Source organism: Tenrec ecaudatus, chromosome 5 (assembly GCF_050624435.1).
Source record: "Tenrec ecaudatus isolate mTenEca1 chromosome 5, mTenEca1.hap1, whole genome shotgun sequence".
Lineage (NCBI taxonomy): Eukaryota > Metazoa > Chordata > Mammalia > Afrosoricida > Tenrecidae > Tenrec > Tenrec ecaudatus.
The window spans coordinates 149935826-149952429 of NC_134534.1; the positions used below are offsets into that span (position 1 = coordinate 149935826).

Here is a 16604-nt window from a genome sequence, read left to right on the forward strand (position 1 = left end):
TCTGCAGGAGAAAGATGAGGCTATCTACCTCTGTAAAGATGGTTCTACTCGGTCCTATAGGGTCATTATAAATAAGAACTTACTAGATGGCAGGGAGTGTGTAAGGCATCTGCCGTAGGAGCTGTTCCAGATGGTAGCGCAAAGATTGTTCAGGCACAGCTGAGTTAATCAGAGAGGTGGAAGAGATAATGGTTTTGCTGTGGAGGGTAAATGGGTTTTACTGGCTCAGCAGACAAAGATGAGTAATCTCTTCAGAGGAGAAAAAGAGGGCCAAATCTGTTGAAAGGAATGACTTAACAGAATTTAGAGGCTCAGTGTCTCTGGCTTTTTAATTATCTGCCCATATACCCCCACCCTGTTTCAGGATACCATTTCTTCCTAATAATTGCTTTTACTTCAATCTCAGACACTATTTAAGGCTGGGAACTGAGTTGGCTTTGTAAATTATGCCACTCAAGAGAAAACTCTGGGCTTGCTTTTTGGCAATATCAGCTGCTATTGTAGCATTGTTGTTATTAAAAAAAGGTGCTTTTTTTCAAGGTACAAGTAGCAACTTTCAGGTCTTTTATGGGGCACTTGAGCTGAAGCCCAATTTTACCACTTTGTCTAACGATAGCAGAACTAACCAACTATCCTTACTATACATCTCATTTGGACAAAATTGCGGAAAATTACTAAATATACACTCACATAGTAGGGATATTTTGTTATTTCTACTGCCACATTATACCCTAGATTAGTAGTAAGTGCCTTCTTTACTATCAAGGAGCCTGTTGGAGAAGTGTTAGACAGTTAACCTCAAGGGCAGAAGCTCTAACCTTCCAATTGCTTACTGAGAGAAAGATTAGACTCTCTGTGTTTCTAAAGAGCTACAGCCTTGTAAATCTTATTTGGGTTGCCGTGAGTTGGAAATGACTAGATGGCAGAGGGCTTGGTTGGTTTGGTTCTTTACGACTGTAGGAAGAGTCATTAGTGACTAAGAATAGCTAGATCTGACAACCAAGTCAGAAAACTCATCCTTATGATTATGTTCCTACAGAATCATCCTTGGCACCAAATGCCTTAGACTAGCTTTTCTAAGAAGCAAAACCAGTGAAGCTTATGTTATGAGGGGATTTCCAAAAGTTCATGGAAAATCCCATTATCCTTTAATTCTATTTCCCACAAATTTTTGGAAGGTCTTTTTTGTATGTGCATATGTATGTATATATTATGCATGTATGTACGTATGTACGTACGTGCACACACACACAGAATTAAAAATGACTAGATGTCAGTTGTTTTAAGGGCTGCTATCAGTGGGTGTCCACAGACAAACTCTCTCAGTAATACATTTGTTTTCGTTTCATCAGGGTGCTTTAAGAAAAAAAAAGCTCCTTTTCCTTCAGCTGCTCCTCTACTTTTCTGCTCGGCTGTGCCACGGTCGCTCTTAAAAGAAAAAAGAAAAGAAAAGAAAAAAAAAACCGGTTCCATAAAAATAGTGGCTTCAGAGGATCTGTTGAGACAGTTAATTCAAGGCAGAAAGGTCAGCTAATAAGATAATGTTGATTTTTTTTGAGGGATCTTAATAAATTTTCTCAAAGGAGAAATGACGATTGTAGTGCAGCTGATTTGGAAGTTTCTAGAAAAATTTTAATTGTACCAATGAGGAAAAGGCTAGAAAAGTGCCAAGGAATTTGTATCATGACAATCCAAGCATGACAATGCGCCTCCTTATTTTTTGAGGGTAGCAAGGGAAGTCTTATGAGAATTCCCTTAGAGAGTCTTAACTCATCCATCCTATGGCCCTGTTCTTGCCCTTTCTGATTTTTGTTCCTCAAATTTAAAGAACATTTCAAAGGAACATAAACTGAATCCCCTGAGGGTGTTAAAAGTGCAGAATGTGTTAGGGAAGGCTAAGAGAGATGGAAACACCACCTTTAGAAGTGTACAGACTTAGATGAAGGGTATGCTGAGGAAGAACAGCCTCACAGTTTGATAGTTTTTTTTTAAAACGATTCCATGATTTTGTAGCACTACTTCTGTAGTTGCTCTTGTATGTATGTGTGTGTGTGAGGGGGCTTCAGGAAGTTTGTGGGGGGAAAAAAAGCATTAAAATATAATGGAATTTTCCATTACTTCTTGAAGCTTTCCCATATAAATCTATATATTTTTAAATCTCTCTCTCCATACACACACATTGAAAAACTTATTTTAAGGAGGTGGCTCACATAGTTTTGGGAACTGGCCAATCCCAAATCTGTGGGTCAGATGCCAGGGTGGAGAAGTTTTCAAATTCATCCAGATACATGTGGTTGCAGGAGTATATGAACTCCAAACCTGGCAGGACAGAGGATGGGTTTATGGGGATGAGGGAACTGGTGAATTCTAAAATCTGCAGGTCAGATGGCACGTTGCAGGTCCTCAGCATAAGAAGCTTGGTAAGAGGATGATGAGTCAGACACAGAATCCAAAGACAAGCTTTTTCCCCAGACATCCATATATACTGGGGGGAAACCAGACTAGTCACTTCAGATCATATTATAGAAGAGCAATCAGCCCATTGTCTGCCAAACCACTGAGAATCACAGCCTAGCCAAGTTGACACACAGCACTAACCATCACAGCAAACAATGGAAAATTTATTTTTATGAAGAAAAATGAAATTCTGAGATATGCTGACACAAATGAAACTTGAAATACTATGATGAGTGAAGTGAGACACAAAAGAATATGCGATTACACTTATAAGAAAGATCTAGAATAAGCAAATGCTTTGAGAGAAAAAAATTATTAGTGGTTTCCAGGGGAAGAGGTAGTGGGAGTTACAGCTAAAAGGGTACTAAATTTTCATTGGGGGTGGGGTAGTACTAAAAATGACACTGTTTTGTAACTGATGCCTAACTGAAATCTTTAGTGAAACCCTTGGTCAGGTTTGGAAGAGGATATGGGGTGAGAGAGTCACCCTGGGGTAGGTAGCCAGAACCAAGTGGGAGCAGTGTAGGTACCTGAATGCGCTGAGGAGAGGCTACGGCGGAGTCGGTGGAGATTATCTGGATGCGCGGGGAGGGGCTGGTCATCCCTGGAGATTCCGGCCGAGGAGTCTGAGCACGCGGAACCTGTGGGTAAGAAGCAGCCTGGATCATATAGGAGCTCAGAAAGATGCCCAGGGGTGGAAACAGGCCCGATGACCGTATCTCTTGATTCCATGGCTGTGGCCTTAAGTAACAAACCCTTACGGTTTTGTATGGGTCTGGGAAGCAACAGGAATCAAGGAGATATTGCCACCAGATGACCCTAAGAAAATATATTAAAATAGTTATTTCTAAAGTTAAAAATGAGAAGAAAAACAGTAGGAACTCTTAGAAATTAAAGCTACTCTTAAAAGTGAGCTGTAGGGTACCAGCATTACAATGGAAACTGCTGGGACAGTCTTTACAAAAGGGCTCTGACAGCCAGCCTCTCAGCAACAACAGGATGGGGTAGGAGAAGACTGTCAGTCACAGGCAGATGGTAATTTTTCCTTGATAAAATCATATTGTGTAAAGCTTCTGGCAAGATGACTGACTAAACAGCTCTGCAACCTTCATTCAATTACAGTAATAAGTGAAACAAACAAATATGTAATCAGTGTTACTGAATTGTACATGGAAGAATTGAGATGGTGTATATTTTATTATGTTTATTCCTACCACAATAAAAAAATTAAATATATCATGAACAAAACTGTAAAAAATTCTTAAAGGGGTGGAGGGGAGAAGATTAAAGGAAAACTTCCCAACTCATTCTGTGAGGTCAGTAAGTCAATAAGAAAACCAGATAGGCAACACAAGAACAATATCCTCTATGACTACAGATAAAAAATCCTTTATAAAATAGTAGTAATGAGTTCAGCAGAATATAAACATGAACAAGTGGGATTTTAGCATGGGAATATAAGGTTTGTTAAACTTATAAAAATCAATCACTGTAATACACATATTAATAAGGGACAAAGGTCACATGATCTCAACTGATACAGAAAGAGCATCTGAAAAAACCCAACAATCTTTCCTGATAAAGAGTCAACAAAGTAGGGATAGATGGAACCTTCAACTTGATAAACAATGTCTAGAAAGCTCATAGCTAAATCATACTTCATGGTGGAAATGAACACTTTTTCTCTAACACCCAGAACAAGGCAAAGATGTCTGTTCTCACCACTTCTACTTACATAATAATATACATTCTGGTCAAGACAGGTAGGTAAGAAAAATAATAAAAGGCCATCAAGACTGCAAAGGAAAAAAAGTAATGTATTTCTGTTTGCAGATGATATAATCTGGCATATGGAGGACATGATCTTGGTAAAAAGAAAATTCTGAACAGACAAAAAAAATATCAGAGGTTATAACTAAGTTCAGCAAGGTTGCAGGATGCAAGACCAATATACAAAAATCTCTTGTATTTCTATGCACTAACAATGAGCAAGGACGCACTAGTTGGATTGCTAAGTGCAAAGTTATCAGGTCAAAACCACCAGCCATTCTGTAGGACAAAGATAAGCCTCGCTGCTTCCATAAAACAGTTCCAGTCTTGGAAACTCTCTTGTCCAACCTACAGGGAAGGTTGCTATGAGTCAGAATTGACTTAATGGCAGCGAGTAGAGCAACAATGAACACCTAAAAGAGAAATTAAAAACAAGCAGCAACAACAAACAAAACAGCCATCAACTATGTAGCATCAAAAAGGTAAAATATTTAGGAATAACTTTAACAAAAGAAGTACAAGACTAAAAACTATAAAACACCACTGTAAGAAAGAAAAAGTCAAATATGAAAAGATAGCCTGTGTTCATGGATCAAATGTCACTTAATGCAGTTAAGAAGACAATATTCCAAAATTTACATAAGGACTACTCCTGGTGGCATTGTGGACTTAATGTCGAACTGCTACCCTCAAAGTTATTAGTTCAAGTCCACTAGTCACTCCAAGGAGAAAGAGGTTTTTTTGCTTCTATAAAGATTTAGTCTCAGAAACCCTATATAGGATCTATAAGAGTCAGAAAAACTCGATGTCAGCTGCTTATCAAAATTTCAGGTTTTCTTTTTGTTGTTGTTGCTTAACTTGATAAATGAGTCTAAAATCCATATGGAAATGCAAGAGTGCCAGTACAGCAAAGATAATCTTGGCAAAAGAATAGTGAAGTTTAAAGACTCATCACACTTCCCAATTTCAAAATGTAGAATAAAGACATAGTGATCCAAGACTGTTTGGTACTGGTATTAACAACAACAAAACAGATGAAGTAGGGTCATCCCAACTCAAGAGGACCCCACTTGCTACAGCATAGAACTGTGTTCCACTAACAGCTGGGACCTTTTGGAATCAGACAGATTTTTCTTCTGAGGCCCACTGGGCAGACTGAAATCATCCACCTTTCAAATAGTAGTCAAGTGCTTAACTATTGGTACTACCCAGAAACTCCTAGATATATAGACAATTTAACAGAACTGAAGCTCCACAAATAAACCCTCATATTGAATGATAAATGATATTTTGACAAGGGTGCCAAGATAATGCAATGGATCAATAATAGTTATTCCAACAAATAGTACTGGAACAACTGAATATCCTCATACAAAATATCCTTATACCATATAAAAAAAATAAACTCAAAATGGGTCAAAGGCCCATTAGTACTCTTCAGAGCCCTTACTGTAAATACCTGTTTACATATACCTCAGAAGGCAAGGAGGACTACTTCATATTTACCCTTTTACTCACAAGAGCAGGCACATAAAGCCAAAAAAAGGAATAATGCTTATTAACTTAGGAATGAATAAGGGGCTGTTTTACAACTCTCGATTCCAGAATTTGGCCTAAAATCTGTTTCATAATTATATATCCTGTAGGTATCCCACAATACCTGCCTTGGCAAATTATCATCTAAACCAAGAAGTTTAAGCTTCTGCTGACACAAGTGGATTTATGAGGCTGATGAAGGAAGTTCAAATATTTTCACCCTGGAGTGAGAACCTTCTCGATTCTATCATAATATGGCCTTGCCTTGCCAGCATTTTTAAGGAACACATTCTTAGGAAACATTTCTGTGGTTTATATGCTGTCATTTGCTGAGAGATGAACAACTAGGCTGAAGAGGATGTCTTCAACATTGAGCTAATGAACAAATATTTATAAATTCTAAATCTAGAATTTATTCTGGGTTTTGACTGCAACATTCCCATGGGTTAGTACTTGGGTAGCAAAGTTCACAACCTGTAAAAAACAAAAACAGATCAAGCGGATCTAATATGTTACAAATCCCAACCAGCAATTCTCACTTACTCTTAATATTCCAGATGAAATAATGACCAATGCACCTGTAGCATAAAATGGAATACACTGCATTCTCCTGTTTTATCTGTTTAAGTGGGGTATTAAATAGTGTGGTGAAGGGTCAGTGGGCCTAATGTAAGTCCTCTGCGCTTCAACTTGCAACATAAAGAGAAGCTTGTGTCATCTGTAGGAGACTGTTGTTACTTTAATATCACACAAAGGATTGGAGTTTTATATCGTCAAACTCTTCTGAAAGCTATTTCTATCAATTAGCACCAGTACAGCTGAAGCCAATAAAGTAATAAAATCTGAAAATTTTAAGTGCACTTATATATTCACCATCATTTATATAATTATTGATGAACTGGTTTTAATAATTTCCAGCTGACAATATAAATTAAAATGGGAAAAACTATAGCCCTAAGTTTCTTGGCACAATAGCTAAGATCCAAAGTCAACCACCATTCAACCTAATGTAAAATCATTCCTCAAACCTCTGCAACATTATTCATAAACATCTGATCACAGGCAGGTTATGATGCAAATTCACACCAACCCTTTAGGACAGTGCTGACCCTGTGAGTTTCAGAGATTATAAATAGGAGTAGAAAGCCACTTCTTTCTCCCTTGAAGCAGCTGGTAGTTTCAAACTATGGATCTTGTACTTGGTAGCCCAATGCACAACTACTATGCCACCAGGGCTCCATAGATTTAGCCTCATTCAAACAGTGTATGCCATCCGCATCTACTCAGGACATTCAAATACACATTCTTAGGAACAGATACTAAATCCAATTTCTTGAAATCAACTCATGCCTATTAAGTACAGTGAATTACAAAGTGGCCTTTCCTTTGACAGAGAAAGAGAAAGCCTTGCAAGAAAGTCTACAAGTCATGTTTTCTGTAGGATACTTCTATACTTAACCATGGCTACAGCTCCCTGCAGCTTTATTTAATTTTTTTCTTCAGCGACCACCCAGGCCCAAAAGGGTCCAACCCAAATGGAGTGGGGTTGGTTGGGGGAATTCACAGGCACTTGGTTTCAAACCCGGCCAGCCAGCACAGATACCATTCACCCACACTAGACAGGGCTGTTTAAGGATGCCCTCTATAGACCCTGCTCTGCTGAAGGTCGAGTACACCATCACTCTCTGCAACCAAGAAAGCAAACTCGACATGTTCCTGCTATCTCGCCAGCTGCTAAAGCAGTTTGTCTACTCCAAACAGTGTCAAAACTTTTAAGGCGTGAAAGGAAGACGTAAGACAACTCAGAAATACCACATTCTACATACACTGCCTTTTCCTTCATAGTACACGAAGCAAGTATTTTTTTTAAGAATATCAAGCCTGAAAATTCATTTTTTATTCAAAGGGAAGGCTACACACCATCTGCACTGGAGTACATAAAGAAGAATCCAAAAGAATTTTTAAAAACTTGATACAGTTAATAAACATTTTGCTATGTACCCTCCAACACATGTCAGGCACATGGATGCAGGTCGGAGTGCTGGCCTCCTTCATCAGGACTGAAAGATAACTATTAAAAAAAGGAACAGTGTCTCAAGTACGCATGCCGCCTTGTAAGGCCACAGAGGAAAGGGAGACTCATGAGGTCACAGTAGTTACAGTATGGCTAGGACAGAACACCTGCCACTAAACCAGGCTGTAGCCTCCTGTTCAAAAGGGGGACTCACCGCTTGCTTTAATATGTCAATAAACTAATGTGAAGCGAATGCTGGCCAACCAGCCATCAAACAAATCATAAAACAAATGAAGTCCTGAGGGAAGGGTAGAAAGAAAGAAGTTTTATGGATCTGTATCTTTTAGAAATTCAGTGGGTAGGAAGAGAGTAAGAGGAGAAAATTGTAAGAAGAAAAAGTTTAGTCTGTTTTAACTGATGACTTTTCACTCCAGAAGTGTATACATGTACTAATGTAAACAACCTTTGTTAAATGGATATGCCATATGCTGTCCATTTTTCAGATGCTGGCACAGACCCAGATACCTCAACCCAAACATTACTCAAGGGAAAAAATGTAGATGATATTCCTTTTGAAGAGTCTTTCTCTATCAACAACAATCTAAAATTCTAAATAACATGATACTTTATTCACTAGGTACAGCCAATAAAGCAATATGCAAAGAAAGATTAATAAAGACGTAGAAAGCTTCCTAGGCTAAACAGTTAAGGTCAATGGGTCTGCTCTTCTCACAAAAATTTGTTTATGTCTTCTAATCTAGCAACACCAGCTCTGGGCATCTACCTTACAAAAACTATGTTAAATATGGAAATGGATTTATCAGTGTGTGAGCATAAGTTATATTTTTAGGGAATATATGATTTCCTCTCTCAAGGTTCTCAGTGAGGCAGCATCTCTCTCCAGCTATAAAAGATAGAAAGACCACAAAATATTAACTTATAAATTTTTAAGGGTTCATGAGGGTAGGGGTAGTGCGGACGGAGGGGGAAAATGAGGAGCTGATACCAAGGGCTTAAGTGGAGAGTAAATATTTTCAGAATGATGAGGGCAACGTATGTACAAATGTGCTTGACACAAGGGATGTATGTATGGATTGTGATAAGAGTTGTATGAGCCCCCAATAAAATGATTTAAAAAAAAAGATAAATGACCAAATATTTGCTGTCCTGACCTCCATTGGAGGGGCTACATTAGAAGCTACAGATCCGTATCGGGTCTTGGATGATCAGTTCTGCAGTGATGCTGCGGCATGTTTCTAGCTGCACTGCTAGTTCTCGAGCCCCCCTGAAGGTATGCTATAGAACAGCAACTCTGAAGTTCTCTTTCACACATATATTAATTCAGTATTATTTGAAAATTCTATTTCTGTTTAAATCAGTAAGTTTCAAGTGTTTGTGAATAAGTCTCTTGACTGGTGAAAAATGAAAATATTTGTTTATAAATATTTATTACAATAAAGACAAGAAGCAATTTAAGTACTCCAAACTAGAAAATGGATTAATATATGATGCAAGTTCCATTGATGTTATCAGGACGCTATTAAAACTGATGGGTCATGCAAGCTAAGCAGCAACTTGAGGAAAAATATTGACAAAATTGTAAGTATACAGTATACTGTATTACAACTGCATGACACACATGTGACAAAAGACTGAAAGAATATGGGAGAACAAAAGAAAAAGAATAATTTAAAAAAATTGAATCAACAAGTCTTAATATTGAGTGCTAACCATGGTCTTGCACTATTTTTAGGCACTGGGAAACATCGAAGGGACAAAGCTATGTCTTTCTGGAATTTATATTCTAGTGAGATGAAGAAATAAACATGTTTGCTAGGTAATAACAAGCATTATGGATAAAGATATAGAGTAAGATAATGTGGTACTCAGACAATTTTATGTCAACTAGACACTCCTGGATGTTGGTGGAGTCAAACCTGTCAATCAGGTCACTGTCTGATGCTGGGCCTTTCTTATAAGTGGGGCCTCTGGGGTCCACCCATCCTGTCTCTCCCGCTTCACCTCCCTGCTTGCTGGCCATTCTGAAAGCTGTCGGAGCCCTGCCATGATTCCATCAGCCTTGGATTCACATGGCTCTGCACCCACCAGACTTGATCTCCCTGCAATCTGCATCATTGCATGCGGCTGCAAGAGTATGAAGAGGGATTTATGGACTTTATGTTGGACAAGGCTGGGACATTTTCTTGATATAAAACTCATATTTGAGTGTCACTGGATTTGTTTCTCCAGGCAACCAGCCTAACGCAGATACCGTTTCCCTGAAAATAAGACAGTGTCTTATATTAATTTTTACTTCCAAAGATGCACTAGATCTTATTTTCAGGGGATGTCTTATTTTTCCATGAAGAAGAATACGGTACATTTATTGTTGAACAAAAAATATGGAAAATTTATTACCTGTATACGGTACGGTAGTAGTTGTAATCACAAACCAGCAAACGAGACAAACTGTGAATCCTACACTATCAAGAATTTCTTCCTATTTCCATGTACAGTACATCTACTCATTTATTCAATGACAGTCATGTCATCATCATGTGGAACATTATCATAACAATCCAAACCCTTATTTTCAGGGGGATGCCTTATATTTCAGCAAGAGGCAAAACTGTAAGTAGGTCTTATTTTCGGGGATGTCTTACTTTCGGGGGAAACAGGACAGATATTGCAATAGTTGGGTTGTTGTGTGTCAACTTGAATGGGCCAGCATTCTCAATGGTTTGGTAGTTCAGGCCCAACAATCCCTCATGATGTGACCTAAAATAATGTCGTCAGCTCCATGATGGGATCTGGTGTGAGCAGATAGGCAGTTATCAGATGATTAAGGTAGAGTACAATCTCCTTACTCAAATTACAGTCCTGCTGCAATTGAAAGGGAGTTTTTTTTAGGTGCACAGCCTATTTTCTATATAAATGGACAATGTGGAAAGCTTGTTTGCTTTTTGCTGGGTCTGGCTCTCACATCTGGTTCCTATCCTCTGGTTCTTTGGACTTGAGACAATGGACTATCTGACTGCCTGCTGATCCCAGGAGCCATCAGTGGTCTGCCATCTGACCTGCAAGTCTTAGATTCACTAGCCTCTCTATTCATAAGGCTGATATGCTGAACTTGGAGTTATCTATCTTTATAGTCTGTGGCAGGCCTGGGTCCATCAGTCTATAAAGCTATAACAGTCAAGAGAAGTCTCCAGCTTAACATTTGACCCATGTACTTGAAATCAGACTGGACTTATCTTCTTCTACAACTCTGTGAAATGCTTTCTTGTTATAAATTTCTCTTTAACACACACACACACACACACACACACACACACACACACACACACACACACTTTTCTCTAGAAGTCACCCTAACACAGATACGCAGTTTCAGATGTAGAAACAGAAAGTTATTTTCTACCACAAACAGTAGGAATTCCTCATTTTAGAGAGATGGAAATCAATATTACTCCATCCCCACTAGAATGGTTATGATTAACAACAAAAATAGGAAACAACAGGTGTTTAAAAAAAAGATGTGCCTTCACCTTCCTGACACAATTGCTGAAGACAAAGCGGATTCATAAGCAAATGTGGTCAAGAAAGCTGATGGTGCCTGGCTATCAAAAGATATAGCATCAGGGGTCTTACAGGCTTGAAGGTAAACAAGTGGTCATCTAGCTCAGAAGCAACAAAGTCCACATGGAAGAAGCACACCAGCCTGTGTGATCAAGAGGTGCCAAAGGGATCAGTTATCAGGCATCAAGGAACAAAAAAAATCATATCGTTGTGTGCTCACCTCCTCAATAGGATCGCTGAAGACAAATGGGTGCATAAACAAATGTGGTGAAGAAAGCTGATGGTGTCTGGCTATCAAAAGATATAATGTCTGGGGTCTTAAAGGCTTGAAGGTAAACAAGCGGCCATCTAGCTCAGAAGCAACAAAGCCCACATGGAAGAAGCACACCGGCCAGTGCGATCACGAGGTGCCATGTCCCTCTTCATTTTCAGAAACAAAAATAAGTCACAGGGAGTGAGGTCAGGTTGAGTAAGGTGTATGGGGCAAGAGAGGCATGCTGTTTTTTGCCCCAAACTGGCATAATGAGATGGCTGTGTGAACAGGTGCATTGTCATGGTGGCAAAATCAGCCCCCACCCCCGCCCTGCCACAAATCTGGCCTGCTTTGTTGCACAGCTAATCTGTTCAGAACCTCTAAATAGAAAGCTTGGCTAACAGTCTGATATAGTGGAAGGAACTCCAAATGCACTAAGAGCTGACATTTTTGTCCATTTAGGAAATTGACAGATGTTCAGAACAAGGTTTGTCATCGACACTTCACCTTTTAAGAAACAAGAAAACCACTCATACACTTGAGTTTTTCTTATAGTTCTGTCCTTGTAAGCTGTGTTCAACATCACAACAGTTTCTGTGGCATTTTTCCTGAGCAGGCAACAAAATTTCACTCACGGCTGTATGCTGTTCTCTTAAATCAGTCATCACAAAAAACGAGGTTCAAGTGAAACTGCTTTTGTGAAAAAATTGACTGTGACTAGAGAGAACCTTCCCCAGGCGAAGCCACTGGGTGCACTAACTCAGAGCAAGTTGCTAGATACTCACCTAGCGGGAAAAAATGTGTACTACAACAGCTCTGCCCAGCTGAGCTTTTTCCATTTTGGGGGGTGGGAGGTGGGTGTTTATTCCCTCATACAATCCCATCAGCAGTATGAGAGTTCCAAATTCTCTGCACACCCACACCCTCAGCATTTCTTTTTCACTTTGCTAACAATACTTGGACAAGGTTGTATCACATTTTTATTTTTACTTGCATTACTTGGAAAAGTAATGATTCTGAGCATTCTTCCTGTTTGTGAGCAGCCTGAATGTATTCCTTGGTAAACTTTGTGTCCATGTTATGTCATCTGTCCATTTTTCAATTGTCATTTGTCTTTTACTTGTTGTGGTGTTGAAGTTTTCTATAGATTTTAGAAATTAATACATCTGATATGTCATTGCTAAACATTTTTTCCCAGTATATGGATTTTCCTTTTTACTTTTTTTGGGAAACCTTTTAATGTGCACAAGTGTCTTATTTTCAAGATTGATTGGGTCCCATTTTATCTGCTGTGTGTGTATACCTTTAATTCTGTTTGTGGATTATGGATCTTAAGTCTGTCTCTAATTTTTCATTAATGGTCTTTATAGTTCTAGGTTTTACATTTAGGTCTTCGATCCGACTGTGAGTTTGTTTTTGTAATATTGTGGGTTCTGTTGAAATCTTCTACAAATTAACACCAATTTTGCCAGCACTATTTGTTGAAGAGACGATGGGGACTATAGAAAAGTTTTAAGAATTCTGAAAACAGCATTGTTAAGAAAAAGAGCAGTAAACTGTTCCAAGGAATTTTTCCCCATCAAACAATGCACCTGGTTCACTCTTCAGGGATAGCAAGAACTATCCTATGAGAATTTCACTGGGAACCTTATCCAATCCACCCCACAACCCTAATCTCTTACCAGTCCGTTTGGACTTCTTTGTCCCCCAAGGTAAAAGAGCACTTCAAATATCCCTTGAGGATACCCAAACTAATGTTGAACTTTGGACAATGACTCTGATTTCTCCTTTTTAGGGGATGTGGCCTTGCCAGTACTAAGTTGGTGTAAAAAACCCTACATTTCCCCTAATATCCTCTATGGGGAAATGTTAGTCTAAATTATCTACAATGATGATGTAAGCCCTGAAGATAAAGTGAGTTGAGGAACCATAAGGGGTGCCAGGACCTTTCCTGTTCTAAGATTGTTTGATGACTAAGTGCATTTTAGAAAACGGATTGATCAGTGAGATAATGGTTCGTGTCAGAATAGGGCAAAAGATGGAGGGTGGAGGCAGGTCTGACTGTCTTATGGCAATCAGCTTTGGCTTTGTGTAGAGTTGGATTCTCCTCCCTACTGAAGTCTTCTTGGTCAGGTGTGGCCCTGGCACCCTTTTAGCAATTTCCTAATGACCAGAGATGTGAGAAGCTTTCCCTGCACTTCTTGCTCAGTTATACAGGCTTTCATGTGCTTACTGGGCACTGCCCATCTTCTTATATGTATTCACAACCTTTAAATTGGGTTGTCTTTTTATTATTGAGTCACAAGAATTCTTCATATATTTTGGATACAAATCAAGTTCCTTATCAGATATGTGATTTGCAGCTATTTCTTCCCATTCTATGGATCATCTTTTTACCTTTTTGATGGTGGTGTCATATAAAGCACAAAAATTTAAGAAAAGGAAAAAAAGAATGCATTACTCTCTGGGACATGCTAGATCTCCTTTCTGCGAATTCCAATAACACTCTGTACCTCTTCCAACCACAGTGCTATTACTTCATATCCTAAATTACGTTTGCTTTCACACATACTACACAGTAAATATTTGGGAAGAAATGGAATTCTGTTTATTGCTGTACACATAATTCCATAGTGTACAGTCTGGTCCAGAATACGGGATATATGTGTATTAGTTGAATAAATGATAGAAAAGATTTAATTTTGAAGTATAATTTATTCATTTTTAATTTTGTTGTCTATGACTTTGGTGTTATATCTGAGGACTCTTCAAAGTCCTGAAGATGTATCCCTATGTTTTATCCTAATAACTTTTATGTTTCTGTGTATCAGTACCATACTATCTTGATTACTACTGCTTTGTAATAAGTTTTGAAAACAGGAATGTCCTATTTTGTTCTTTTTCTCAAGATTATTTTGGCTATTCTAGGTCCTATGGAATACCATAACTATTTTGGAATTCCTTAGTTAATTTCTCCAAAGATGCCAGATAGAATCCGATAGAAATTATGTTGTATCTGTACATCAGTTTGGAAAGTGGTGCTGGTTTAACAATGTAGTCTTCTGGTTCATGAACAAAAAATTCCTCCCCAATTATTTAGGTCTTAAATTCCTTTAAAAAATTATTTAGGTCTTAAATTCCTTTAAAAAATGATCCTTACCCGCCTCCCGAGCATTTAAGTTCTGTACTTCTTTGGCTAAATGTATTTACTATTACTTTTGGTGTTATTCCAAATGGAGTTGTTTTCTCAGTATCTTTTTTAGAGTGCTCCTAAGTGTACAGAAATAAAATAGACTTTGGAAATTCATGGCCAAGCTGATAAAGACATTCAAGCAATTTAAATAACTGCTCTCTATTATCAAACATAACTTGATGAATTAAAGGAACAACTTAAAAATGGACCCTAATTCCAAGGAATTCTTGTCGTAACCCCGGGTCTAAAATGACTCCACCTTAGGTATATCCGTAAGTGAACCAAAATATCCAAACATATTAATTTTTGAAACCACAAAGGTCAATGTAGCACAAAAATTACCCATCGAGCGCTCTACTGTTTTCTCTAAGAACATGGGGTTTGCACAGCTGAACATAACATGTGAATGTTCTTTTTTTTTTTTTTACATTTTATTAGGGGCTCATACAACTCTTATCAAAATCCATACATATACATACATCAATTATATAAAGCACATCTGTACATTCTTTGCCCTAATCATTTTCAAAGCAGTGAAAGTTCTTTTAAGTGAAAAAGTAAAGTCCACAATATTATACCAAAAAATAATTATTGAGAATTAAAATGGGACTTTCCACAAGACAACACAGAACAGTAATAACCAATACCTGTCAAGCTTACAAAGCACTAGGCATAGTTTTAAGAAGTTTACTTGTTGTAACTTATTGAATCCCAAGCAATCGTATTAAGGTAAACACCATTATGTGACCATCCCCCTCCTGAATTTTCTAGATATAGGGTACAGATTAAGTATAAAGATTTCAAGTGACAAGGCCAGGATTTAAATCCAAGCACCATGGCTCCAGTGTCCGCATTTTTTCATCATTTTATTAAGTGGTCACTCTAAATCGGGGTCCTCAAACTTTTTAAACAGGGGGCCATTTCCCTGTCCCTCAGACCCATTGGAGGACCCGACTATAGTTTTTTTAAAAAACCATGAACAAATTCCTATGCACACTGCATGTATCTTATCTTGAAGTAAAAAAACAAATGGGGCAAAAACACCTGGCGGGCTGGATAAATGTCCTCGGCGGACTGCATGTGGCCTGTAAGCTGTAGTTTGAGGATCCCTGATCTAAATAATATATTTGGACACTATACAGAAAAAATTGTATTGCTACATACAATTTTTATAGTTCACAATGTTAATTGTGACTCACCTGATCAACAGAAAAATAAGTGATCTATAGAAGAACAATTACATAACTAATAATATTGCTTTATCTCACTTGGGGAACAAAAGTATGACACTACTGAAGCTCTCATTATGTTACTATTTCATTACATATTCTCTTATATGAATGTAAAGATATGCTAAATATGAAGTGATTGCTTTTGCACTTCAAATTAAGCATTCCTTTTAAGGGGACTGACTTCTGGCAAAATGGCATACTCTACAAGCTAGACTCTACAACACTAGACACTAGAGAGCAAACAAAACAAAAATGGAGGGTAATACTTATCCAAGTAGCATTTGATCCGGACAGATGCCTGGCAGCCCAGGAATACACTAGTGGCTGGGACAAGAGAGGTAGGACCCACCTTCTGTTGTTCTCCACTCTCCTGAGGGCTAGAAGCATGGCCAGCCATCACTCACACATCGAGAGGCTAGTGCAACTCCTGGCCCACCCTGCAAATACCTAATCTTAGGTCAGAGCTGTGCTTCATGGATCAGACACCTTCGCCTCATCAGAACAGCAGGATGTGCAGAGCCATACCAGGGCAGGCAGTAACCACCAGTCAGATGCACTGCCTCCGCTGCC

At 38.4% G+C, this 16604-nt stretch overlaps 1 protein-coding gene across 3 annotated transcripts in view; it reads right to left on the reverse strand.

The window, feature by feature from the left end:
• NR2C2 (nuclear receptor subfamily 2 group C member 2) overlaps positions 1 to 16604 on the reverse strand; it is a 98306-nt gene that overhangs the window by 49756 nt on the left and 31946 nt on the right. For all 3 annotated transcript variants that reach the window (XM_075550073.1, XM_075550071.1, XM_075550072.1), the window contains one exon: positions 2988 to 3098. In XM_075550073.1, coding sequence (XP_075406188.1) covers positions 2988 to 3059 — 72 coding nt within the window. In that variant the 5' untranslated portion in view covers positions 3060 to 3098. The remainder of the gene's footprint in view (positions 1 to 2987; positions 3099 to 16604) is intronic.